At 42.0% G+C, this 11,668-nt stretch overlaps 6 protein-coding genes across 6 annotated transcripts; 3 read left to right on the forward strand and 3 right to left on the reverse strand.

Annotated features, from left to right (window-relative positions):
- Positions 1–273: 273 nt before the first annotated feature.
- On the reverse strand, positions 274–1,556 carry EAE97_010557 (uncharacterized protein; the record flags this gene model as incomplete). Its single annotated transcript, XM_038881072.1, has 4 exons — positions 274–629; positions 698–1,171; positions 1,233–1,341; positions 1,413–1,556. 4 exons carry the CDS (start codon positions 1,554–1,556, stop codon positions 274–276), a joined length of 1,083 nt encoding a protein of 360 aa, XP_038728190.1.
- Positions 1,557–2,459: 903 nt separating this feature from the next.
- Positions 2,460–3,476, forward strand: EAE97_010558 (uncharacterized protein; the record flags this gene model as incomplete). Its single annotated transcript, XM_038881073.1, has 3 exons — positions 2,460–2,740; positions 2,791–3,229; positions 3,285–3,476. 3 exons carry the CDS (start codon positions 2,460–2,462, stop codon positions 3,474–3,476), a joined length of 912 nt encoding a protein of 303 aa, XP_038728191.1.
- Positions 3,477–4,437: 961 nt separating this feature from the next.
- On the reverse strand, positions 4,438–4,860 carry EAE97_010559 (uncharacterized protein; the record flags this gene model as incomplete). Its single annotated transcript, XM_038881074.1, has 1 exon — positions 4,438–4,860. One exon carries the CDS (start codon positions 4,858–4,860, stop codon positions 4,438–4,440), a length of 423 nt encoding a protein of 140 aa, XP_038728192.1.
- Positions 4,861–5,535: 675 nt separating this feature from the next.
- On the forward strand, positions 5,536–6,081 carry EAE97_010560 (uncharacterized protein; the record flags this gene model as incomplete). Its single annotated transcript, XM_038881075.1, has 1 exon — positions 5,536–6,081. One exon carries the CDS (start codon positions 5,536–5,538, stop codon positions 6,079–6,081), a length of 546 nt encoding a protein of 181 aa, XP_038728193.1.
- A 643-nt stretch (positions 6,082–6,724) lies between these two features.
- Positions 6,725–8,670, forward strand: EAE97_010561 (uncharacterized protein; the record flags this gene model as incomplete). Its single annotated transcript, XM_038881076.1, has 5 exons — positions 6,725–7,377; positions 7,433–7,590; positions 7,649–7,695; positions 7,756–7,857; positions 7,915–8,670. The coding sequence occupies 5 exons, from the start codon at positions 6,725–6,727 to the stop codon at positions 8,668–8,670; spliced, it is 1,716 nt and encodes a 571-aa protein (XP_038728194.1).
- A 524-nt stretch (positions 8,671–9,194) lies between these two features.
- EAE97_010562 (uncharacterized protein) lies at positions 9,195–10,926 on the reverse strand (the record flags this gene model as incomplete). Its single annotated transcript, XM_038881077.1, has 4 exons — positions 9,195–9,352; positions 9,423–9,465; positions 9,519–9,739; positions 9,804–10,926. 4 exons carry the CDS (start codon positions 10,924–10,926, stop codon positions 9,195–9,197), a joined length of 1,545 nt encoding a protein of 514 aa, XP_038728195.1.
- Positions 10,927–11,668: the final 742 nt, after the last annotated feature.

The raw sequence follows: 11,668 nt of genomic DNA on the forward strand, positions 1-11,668 counted from the left end.
AGGGGTGGGCTCGAGGGTGGTTGAATAGCGGTTAGAAATCCGGTATGTGTTTGACACGGAAACTCCTCCGGCATTTTCCAAGTGAGGGGATTAAATTCATGCCTTAACCCTGGAGATTTTAAGGCATTAAATAAAGTGAACCTTGAGGTTCAATATATTTGTAGATTCCAATTGACTTGTGGAAATTTGTGGTAAAATTAGACTTCAACAATTTACACTCTACGTCGTGTACACTATGTAACAAGTATCATTTATCTTTGTTCTCTATATTCTTCAATCATACCAAATGGCATTCATACCAAAACCAGGTTCCGGGATATCAATTCTCGCAACCCTATACAAAAACTCCTCATGCCATCTATAAATCTCAAATCCACCATCTTGATCGTCTGTCAAGGCCAACCACTCATCACTCCAAGGACAAGGACTGACTGCATTTGAATGACCTCCACTTGTTGGCGTTGGATTCAGACAAATCTGTCTTTCGATATTCCCAGCTGGTCCGAGTTTGAACGCTGCTATGTAACCTGTAACCTTGAAATCGTTCGATCGTGACGTCGCAAAAAGATATTTGCCGCTATGTGATATGAAAACAACATCGGATCGATATAACTTCAGATTCGGAACCCCTATCATTAAAAGTCAGTCGCTAAGCGGGAGATTTTCAGAGAAAATGAAAGGAAGGAGGAACGCGTACCTGGGGGTACCAGAGGATATGTAATGTTTGTGAATACTGGCAGATGAGTTTTCTCATCAATGACATAAACTGCCAGATTATTTCCTGCTTCATTCAAAGCATATAGATACTTTCCGTTTGGGTGTATTTCAACCCATCGAGGATGATCGCCCTTCTTCGGCGCATCTACACTTCCCACCAATTCAAGTAAACCCGTTTGGCTGTCTTTTTTATGTGTCCATACTTTGTTTCCCCACATATCTGCAGAATATAGATAATTCTCTTCCGCGTCAAATACCATGCCATGTATCGCAGATTCGGGACTATATTCATAGTTTTGAATGTTCTCCTTCAGTGCGCCATTTTCATCGACAGAGAAAACATTTCCATGTCCAGCGAATTCGTAGAATGGATTGCCGTAAACATTATAAGGTGCTTTCTTTGATGCTAAACAGAAAATTGCTCTTGTTCTCGTATCAGATTTCGACGCCGATGCTATTTACACATGCGATTAGAAGGTTTCGCACAGAATACAGCGACCGAGGAAGTTACATACGGTCATGAGACATAGGATGCGAAGTGGTATGTTGAATTTCTGCAGGGCTTGTGACAGAATGACTTGACCACTTCTTCATCGAAGCTCCATATATGTTCTTCTTTGCATGCTATCCATGAAGATATCGGGTCAGCCTACTGGCGCTCGTCGGACTCCCACCAGACAGCGATACCAACTTACATCGAATGTCATCCAGGAAATTGGCTCATCTTCTGGAATTGCTGTTCTCTTGAGCAATTTCAAAGTTAATGCTTCATCATCAAACTCAATGGTAAAAATTGCACCTGGAGGGGTCCAAGTTCCCACCATCAAATGATGAAGCATTCTTCTCGGTTGTAGAGGGTGAAGTCGGCGGACAAACGAATTTCTGAACATACACGTTACAACCAATGCAAGACGACCGACCAACTTTGAGATCTAGAATTGGAATCTCGTAACGACTTCTCTCAATTGTGAGCTGATGACGGGAACAGACCGTAATATTATCTTGAGGAAATGAAAATTGTTTTGTTATTGAGGCATTACCGTCATACAACCCCCTGGTTTGCTGTTGGCGGGGCCATAGCTAGGCTATAGGAGTGCGGGGCGTAATCCGGGGACTTCGCACGGGAATTTTGGTTTGGGCGGTTAAAGACTTTCCCGGACAGTTCCAAGAGGATAACAGAACTCTATTAGCAAAACTTTCAAACTCACACAGACACTTGATCGTAGTAATTGCGGAGGGTGAATTAGATCAATTCAATTATGAAGCCAAGACAGATGGTTTGGCATACAGTCTAGTAGTCGTGTTTCCATTGTCGAATGATTTGGGACGATTTATGTGGCAAAAGATACTTCCGGTCAAACCCGTGACTTAGTGTTAGCTGTAGCAGCGTTTCCGAAGATCAGTGCCGTGCTATTTTCAATGCTAAACCACAATATTTCGACACTAACAGCCGACTTAACTACCGTCTCAACCATCGCTAGAACTTTGGAGGGGTCACTCGATCACCAATTCTGGAGTAGGCATTGCGGACTACTCCTAAGATGCTTGTTGATTCGTTCCCATCGTTAGGGCGAATATCGTGAGGATACTTGGGGAAATAATCATATATAGGTAGGCCTTTTTCCTCGAGGTAAGTTATTCATTTCCAGCATCAACATCTTCTTTATACTCATCATTCCATATCATCCTCCTTGATACTATCATTCAAACACACCCACATCTTCTTTAATCAATACCACAACATGTCAAACCAACAAGAAACCACCGGTACTTCCAAGGGATTCGAGAGATTCGATCCAACTTTCACCACCAATGTCATCAAGTCGATCGGTCCCAAGACTGATCCTCGATCAAGACAATTGATGGGCTCTCTCATCCAACACATCCATGACTTCGCAAGAGAGAACGAACTCACAATCGATGAATGGTTGGCCGGTGTCAACTTCGTCAACACTATCGGACAAATCAGTACCCCCACCAGAAATGAAGGTCACAGAATTTCTGATGTTCTCGGGCTCGAATCGTGAGTAGCCAAATCCATTACCCCACATTCACATCTGACAGTGTTATTAGTGTCGTCGATGAAATTGCACACTATATCATGACAGAGTCTGGCGAGACCCCTACATCTTCCTCAATTCTCGGTCCTTTCTGGAGCCCCAACGCCCCATTCAGACCACTTGGTGGTAGCATCATCCAGGACCCAGTACCTGCAGGTGGAAAGACTACTTTAATGCACGGAACCGTTACCGATTTGGTTACTAAGAAGCCAATTCCAAATGCTGTCGTTGACATCTGGCAAGCATCTGCCAACGGAAAATACGATTTCCAAGACCCTGAGAACCAAACCGATAACAACTTGAGAGGGAAGTTCAGAACCGATGAGAACGGACAATATCACTTCTACTGTCTTCACCCAACTGCCTACTCTCTGCCAACAGATGGACCAGCCGGTGTTCTCTTGAAATTGCTTGATCGTCACCCAATGAGACCTGCTCACATTCACTTGATGGTAAGTTACTCCGCGTGTTTTAATATAATTGGTAAGCTAATGCAGGAACCCGCAGATCTCAAACGAAAACTACAAGCCAGTCACAACTCAAATCTACCCAAACACCGACCCATACCTCATCACCGATACTGTTTTTGCTGTCAAGCCAGATCTCGTCGTTGACTTCAAGCCCCGCCACGGTGACCCCAAGGCAGAGTTGGACCTCGAGTACAACATTATCTTGGCACCAAAGGATTTGAAGATGTAAATGATAAAGTTCGGATTAAAGGGATGAATTAAAATGCTGGATCATAGATGGAATGAAGAATTCTACATGGGACGGGGTGTGGTGTTTTTGTATATAGCCTTGGGTTATCGGCGTTTTATATGTTTACGATTTTATGTTCGAAATGAGAAATCCTCTTTCACCTTTTATATCTATCATGATCTTTTCACTTTTGATTTTACTCGCTTTTTAGACATTTTGTGGGTATGTCTAGAATATTTTGTTATGAATTCTAGATAATGAATATATTCAGAAATTTTAAAAACTCGAGACGAGTATCAAACATCGACACAAAGTCGTTCAAGTAGTGTGATTTATGATGTGCCCATTTATTCAGAGAACAAGTTGTTTTTTTGCGCTGGGAATCAAGACAATAACAGAGTGGTACCTCCAAAGCCACTATTTGTTGTTATACTGAGATAGGCTCTCAAAGAAGGTGCAAAGAAAGGAGTTATTAAGTCAGTCTAATTTTGAGGGGCACATCAAATAAGGATAGTGGAGCGATAGGATAGGGTTGTATCAGCATGCTTTTTGCAAGCGCTATATTTTCTATATCGAAGTATTGATTTTCTTCTCGGTCTTAGTCAAATTTACTATTCAATGGATGGATTCACTTTAGGGCCTGGAAATTTTGTAGTTTGTTGCCATAATAGGCTTTTCGTATTTTGATTTGATTTTTGCGCTTTCACTGCAAAGAGCGTTTGGTTACTTAGGTGCGAAAATTAAAGGAAAGTTTTCAATTTGTACTCGAGATGACTCCCGAGCTTGCTTCTTCTCTTTCTCTCTCTCTCTCTCACGCGACTCGCGTTCGTTCAATCAACTCATGAGCTCCCCTTCTACTGGTGAACTCATCGCTCGCACCAAAGAACTGATTCTTGTCCGTATTCTCGCACACAATTGACTTCCCCTGAGAAAGGGACCGAAGGGAAGCTACGTTTCTTTATCATCTCAGCGTAGTCGGCGTAGTCGGCTGGCAAGATCTGTGGATTAACTTCGTTAACGTTAAATTTCGATGATCTATAGATCGGGTGTAGATCTGTTTGTCGGGATTTTGCTTCGCTCTCGAGCTCAAAAACAAAGTCTTTACGGCTGGTTGCGTCGAGATCGGACTTAGGGTGGACCGGACACTCCAGTAGCAATTGATATCGTTGGAGAGGTTGTCCGATTCGCAGAACAAGACAAGTTTCCATTTCAATGGGGACCAGACTTGTCTGAAAACGATTCCGGATTTATTTAGGTCGATTGGTACTCCTGAAGGGAAGAACTCGAGAAGCTTGACTCCCTCAACCAGTGGGACGTCGTGGGTGTCTGCGATTGCGATACTTGCGAGGAAGCAAATGATGAAGTTGATGATGAAGTTCTTCATGATTGCGATTGCTGATTTGAAGATTTTCTGTGGAGATAAGTTGATTGCTTTTTGGTTTCAATGTTTGATATAGTTCTTGTTGGTTCTATGTCTTGCTTGATATTGAAGTCCGGCTGGGAAAATAAAAGGAATTTTAGAGAGGCCCTTTTTATATCTCTAAGAACTCATTTGTTTCTAAACTGTTCTGAGATCTCTGCACAAAGACAATAACCTTTGTAAGGGACAAGTAGACATTTTTGTGAGGATTCATAATGTAAGTAACCGCTAGTACGCATTTATGTTGCTGGACATGCTCTTATTGAAGATTTCTGAAAAAAGCGGCTGGTTGACATGAGCCATTTTCTACTTGAAAAGGATGGATGAATATGATACCATATTTCAAATGCCGTTGGAGCAATTACGGATCAGGCCATGATGCACAGCTGTTCTGATTTTGTTTCTTCGTGGTTCTATCCTCAGTTTATGAAATGAACTGCGTAATAAATCGACAATTGTTGACTTATAGCATCCAAATTATATCTAAACAACAACGTGGTTCAAATATAAATAGGTTCATTTTCCTTCCTCTATTTCATTCCTTTCTTCAAACCATTCCAGTCCTCACTTCCTACTTATAAACCAATAGCCAACCCAAGCTAACTTCATCACCACAAAAACCAATCCCAGCTCTTCAACATGTGTCGCCACATGACCATCACTTACTCTTGCGGATGCTTGACTAGGTCCGTCGAAGCTTGCCCCCATTCATTGAGCATGAAAATTGCTCCTGAAGACTGCCAATTTCATTTCTCGGAGCCGATCCACATAGACGAAGGTGACTGTCTCAGCTGTGTTGTCAGAACCACCCAGCGGAATCAGAAGAAACTTGAAAGCATGAAATTGGAAGATTTTCATGTGGCAAACCTCAAGTTTCCACCATCTCCATCTTCACCACAATCTCACTCGAAGTCCTTGGGAACACGCGTTCTCAAGCAACAGGAGAAAGCCACGGAACTCGATAGATCTTATCAAGTTCCGGTGAGGAGGGAAAGTTGGGAAGAGGGAGATGACGAAGAGACGCTCCGTCAAAGCGTCAGTCAATCCCCAACCCCACGAGAAATCGTGGAGCCACGCACAGTTTCAGTCGAGGGTGAAGTCGAGCCTTTCACACCAAAGAAGTCGGTGAGAAAGATGAGCGAAGCGATGAAGAAGATGGCGAGGAGGTTCTCGAAGAAGAAGTAAAAGGTGAGTGGGAAATCATGGTGAGTTTCAGGAAGTAGGTCGAGAAAGCGCTGCCTTTTTATAAAACACAAAAAAAAGTATCAAGGAGTATCTCAATAGGTTGCAAGACTGTTTGAGTTGCGCCGGCCTTGATCAATAGAATATGAATTTCCTTTCAGGATAAAAACGAAGACTTTACGATATGCAGTTACTTTCAGTGTATGTGATAATGAGATTAATACGTGACTAATGACAAAATGATATGTATGAATGGTGGAGGCATGCACTCCTCGCAACCGAAATTTATCTTCGCTAAATGGAAACGCTAGTGAATTCACCTAATCATTTGCCCTGCTCCAACTCCCCTGCCCCTTTTCAATTTTATTAACTAGTGTCGTTAGATTGGTTATTTACGCTTTAAGAGAAGACTTTCTTTGAGATTTGTTCCGATGAAAAGAACAGCGTTTGAACAACGAGTACAAAGAACGGGCTCTTTAAGTTCTCAAAGGAGGGAATGCCTCGGATCCCGTTCTAGCATTTCCTTTGTCCGATTGCATCAGAGCTATCAGAATTAAAAGCTTATTACTTATGAAGAACTAATGAATCCCTGAGAAAAGCTCGTCACTTTTATCAAGTACTTTAGTTCTTAATATATTAAACGCCAATGGCCAATAGAAGAGGACCCAGTGCACGACATCCTGCTGGTAGTAGACGACTGCCGGTCAAAAATCGTATTCCTGGTCTTATGCAGCAACCTGGCAGCGCCAATATAACGCCAAATATATCGTATACTCCCAGATTTAGTATAGAGCCACCACGCACACCACCTCCTGGGCAACCCTCCTCTTCTGATTGGGACTCTTACAATCCTTCGCAGCGCGAACAAATACAAGGAGAAGCATGGAGAAAATTAGCTGAAGCATGGCAACAATGGTCTGGATCTGAGAAAACATGGGAAGGAGTGCGACATCTCGGGCAAGGAGGTGCCGGCTCTGCAGATCTGTATCGAAAGATTAGAACGGAAGAGGGAACGGAAGCAATGCCTGAATATATTGTGGTCAAACAAGCTGACGGTTCAGATAATGATCTTTTGAGTGAATCGATGTTACTCCAATTATTCATGGGTAGAAACACGCCACATGTGCTGAAGATATATCAGGGATACCACGAAGGCGAGGTTTTACCACGTAACATTGGAGGAATGTTTGATATTGGGAGGCAGAATTTCCAAAAGCGTCAAAAGAGGTGTCAAAGCAGGATCTATCTTGAATTTTGCGAGAATGGTGATGTCGAAAACTGGATCGCAAATCGGATCGAGTAGGTTAACGTTACTATGGATTGATTAAGAAAAACACTGCTGAACCAATGATAGAAAGTCCGATACCGTACTTCAAGAGAAAGAGATCTGGAACATATTTGAGTGTTTAGCTCGAGCATGCATCATGCTCGAGAGGGGAAGTGAGAATTTAGGGGATGAAAATGATCGAGACTGGATCCCTATCTGCCACTTGGATATTAAGCCGGCAAACAGTAAGTTGCTCCTCTTTTGTTGTTCAATCTCAATGATGTTTATCGTTTCATTGCATAGTACTCATTGGAGATAAGGATGAAATTCATGACGTCGGCATCTTTAAGGTAACTTAGATCATAGAAGTCCACAAGTTCAAATTCATGGTTGGCTAATCCAATTCATAGATGGGAGACTTTGGTTTAGCAAGCCATGTCCCTAATAACCCACAAGATCCCGGATGGCTTGAACATGTTGCGAATAATTTGACGCTCGGATGGGGCGCGCCGGTATGTTAATCTGACTTAGTTATTTCCCCTATTTTACTACTCTCTAATCTCTTAAAGGAACAATTTTTTCCTCAAATGCAGAATCGTTTCTATAGTACACCTGCCAATGTCTTTGGCGTAGCTGCAATAGTATACTTTCTAATGACAAAACAACAAGTCAGAATAGGCCAAGACATGGCGTATGTAGGATTTCCATCATCAGACAGTGATCCCACAGTCGCACTACGGAAACTAGTGCTAACATGTGGACGGAACCTACTCGATGATCGTACGATAAAAGGCTCGGGTATCTATTCGAAAACTCTCACAAGAACGTTACTCCAATGTCTCACGTATTCACCCCATGAGCGCATGACTGCGAAACAATTACTAGATGTATGTACCACTGGTAGATTCCTCTGCAAGAATATGGAAGAGAAATATATATATGAAGATAGCCAGCCAGTGACCAATTATTGGCCAGAGAAAGTCGTGCCAAGCATTCCTAAGTATCAGGACCCCAAAAAACGTTTAAAATATAATCCAACCCACAAATCGATTGCAGAGGAAAAAGAGAGAGAAGAAATATTCCTGGCATCTTTTTGGGTAACTCAGCCTAAGCAATTAGCACCGCCAACCTCCTTTTCTGCAAGTGCCTTCAACTCCACGCTGGATTCCAGCTCAAGTTCAGGTGCAACCATGCCTTACAATTTTGGAAAGCTGTCCTCCGGCTCAAAATTGGGTGGCGCTAGTCCTTTTGAAACTGAAGATATCTCTGGCGTCGATTCAACTCCAGGGAGTAGCTTTATGTTCGGACAACATCAGCCTACATAGCCTTAGCTTGATAGCTCGAATGTTTTTGTTCCTAGCAACGCCTTTGGCACAACTAATTTTGAGTTTGAACAATGAAAGCCTTCAAATGCTCACTAAACATTGCTCAATCTTGTAATCAAGACATTTCATGGTTCAAAACCCTTTAGTGGTAGCTTTATTAATATAAGAGGCTTCAACTTCGGGTAGTGTACGATACATAGGTAGTGATTAGAGTCACCAAACACGAGTCGATATCGAAGACATGTTAATTGTATTTGACCATGCCATGTTATAACTGATGACTTACATATGAATTTAGTCTACACTCATCCGACTATCAAACTTCAAAAGAGAATGTTCGATGGGTGCACTAGCTGCCTACGGCAATTCAACTTGTGGAGAAGAGCTCCGAGAAAGAATATCAGAAACGAACATCTAAAAAGTGGTATTCATTACCCCCAGAAAGTTCCATGTTTTAAAGTCTATAAACGCCAAAACATAAGATCTCCTCACATTGTCTTCTATCAATGACACAATAACGACATTTATGTCGCGCACGTCAACGACACTTGTGTCCGATTGTGCGAACAGACAACCAGGGTATAGGCCTCTTGCCATGGCCTGTCATCTCTTGGCTCAATCTCTTCAAATTCCTGTAACATTCTTACAATCACAAACGATGCTTCAATTAATGCGAATTGTCCTGTGTCAAGGATTTCAGTCAGCCGCCAATGAAACACTTGGATTAACACGGAGAAACACGAGGAACTTACGCCCTAAGCAAATTCTTGGCCCTCCATTGAATGGTAAAAATTCCTATTTAAATTAGTATGAATGAGATGAGAAGGTAGTCGGATCTAGATACATACCCATTTCGGCTGTATATGATCCCAGCGTTCCGGACGAAAGGTTTCCACATCTTCACCGAATAGATCTTTGCGACGATGCATCGAGTACACACTGTATAGAACCTGGGTACCCGCTTTAACGAATAATGATGCTTGACCATCTTCTCCCCCACCACGTGGAAGACAAGTGTCGCGGACCGCTTCGCGAGTGTTGGCGGGGACTACAGGATGCATACGGAGAGCTATTCGATAAGCATCTGGTTTTGGACTTGTAATTGGAGATGGGCGTGGGGATGACACACGTACATTCGTTAATACATTGACGTAAATATTTCATATTTCGCAGATCGTTATACGTCGGCAACTGACCGTCAAGTTGCATGACTTCAGCTCGTAGCTTTCTCCATACATCCGAGTAACGTGCTAACATGAAGAAAAGATTACTAAGTAGACTAGCTGTTGTATCTCGGCCAGCAAGAAGGGTATTCAAAACCTGGTCTCGCAGAACCTGTCGGTCTGTGGTCAACTTGGCTATCTCTTCAAGAAAAATGTAGGGGCCAAAGTTGTCATCCTTCGTTTCCGTCTTGTTTTGGTCCTTCTTAAGCGCATCGAGAGCTACATCTATGTAATGATCGACATACTTAAAAACGGTCTTCTGAGCCCTGGTAGCTGCAGAGTTATATCGAAATCGTGCAAGTGGTCCGAGTCGTACATTATGAGATGCTTCGTGTTGGGTATAAGTATACTGTTCCACAAATTCTGCATCGGATACGCCACCCGAGGAATGGTCTGAGTTGGACTGGGAGTTGACGGAATGTCCAAATAAGAACTGGGTAGCTGTATCTATGGTGAATTTGAAAAAGAGATCTTGTAGATCAATAGTAGACCCTTCGCGAGGAATACGATTTAGTAGATGTTGGAAATGTAGCTCAGCAACCTCTAGATTAGATATACTCTCTTTTGCAAAAGTAGGCCGAAGGAGTGCGCGAGATTTGTGCCACAGTTTTCCATCAGTTGTGAAAATCCCGTGTCCGAACACGGGTTTCATTGCATCAACTCGAATAGACGAGAGCCGAAAATCATCAAATTTTGTTGCAAGAATAGTTTTGACGTTCTCTGTATCGATTGTGAAAACCGTGGGATACGTAATGAGTCTGGATGTAAAGGTTGTTCCGTGCTGTTCATAACGCCTCCAAGTTCCTTCGAGATGTCGTAGGTTTTTGGCATTTTTGATTGTATCCAATACCAAATCGAGACCAAATATTGGATCTTTCAAAGGGTATTCTACTTGAGCTGGTTCACAACCGTTTGATTTTTGAAATCGGCGTCTCGTGAAGTAAAGCTTGGTTTGCTTCAATATATGATAAAGAAGACATAAAGTTAAAGAAATCGTAATTATATTGGAGCTCATTCCATCGAATACTATCATATTTGCGATCAAGAAGTGACGTTAACTCTTTATGAGTAATTGATACTAGATATTATTAGCTTCTCGCTGTTGGTGGCGCTTCGAAAGATTTGAGGACAGTGACTGTTCTTTATGATCAATCTCAAATTTCTAAAAAGTAAGTATTCTGTCACTTTACATGCGTCAGAAACATAGCATCGCCCCATCAGCATATAGCAGGAGCTCATAATGTCAAAATTGCGTAAGGCCATGCCAAGTTGAAACCGGATTTCGAATTGACAAGCGTGGGCATTGAGAGGTGCAGAGTAGATCAAAAAAACTATAAATAGTAGAGATATAATAATCAAAAGCAACACAAAGTATCATACAGACTTATCTCTCCCATACATGTGTCATAATATGTCAGATCTGACCCCCAATTAAGAAAGCTTTTAACCCAGGAGATCACCAAGACATATCATACATCAAAGATACTACGGCCAAGTTAAAACTGGGGCTCGGATTGATAAGCGTAGATATCACAGATCCAAAGCAGATCTTTGACACTACTTCATGCAGAGAAGATTTTGACTCAGACAATCACTAAGAAACCGGTGTATTAAAGACGCCATATAGAGCTAAGTAAGAACTTTGACAGCTATCTCATCCACTGTTTTGAAATCGTAACAGCTTTTTTCTTTCCTTTTTTGAATGAAAATTGTAGCCTTTGATTACAGATCGTAACGTATTATTACAGATCGCATATTAGGAATTTTTACACCTT

This window comes from Botrytis byssoidea, assembly GCF_014898295.1.
Source record: "Botrytis byssoidea strain MUCL 94 chromosome Unknown BBYS_028, whole genome shotgun sequence".
Classification (NCBI taxonomy): Eukaryota; Fungi; Ascomycota; class Leotiomycetes; order Helotiales; family Sclerotiniaceae; genus Botrytis; species Botrytis byssoidea.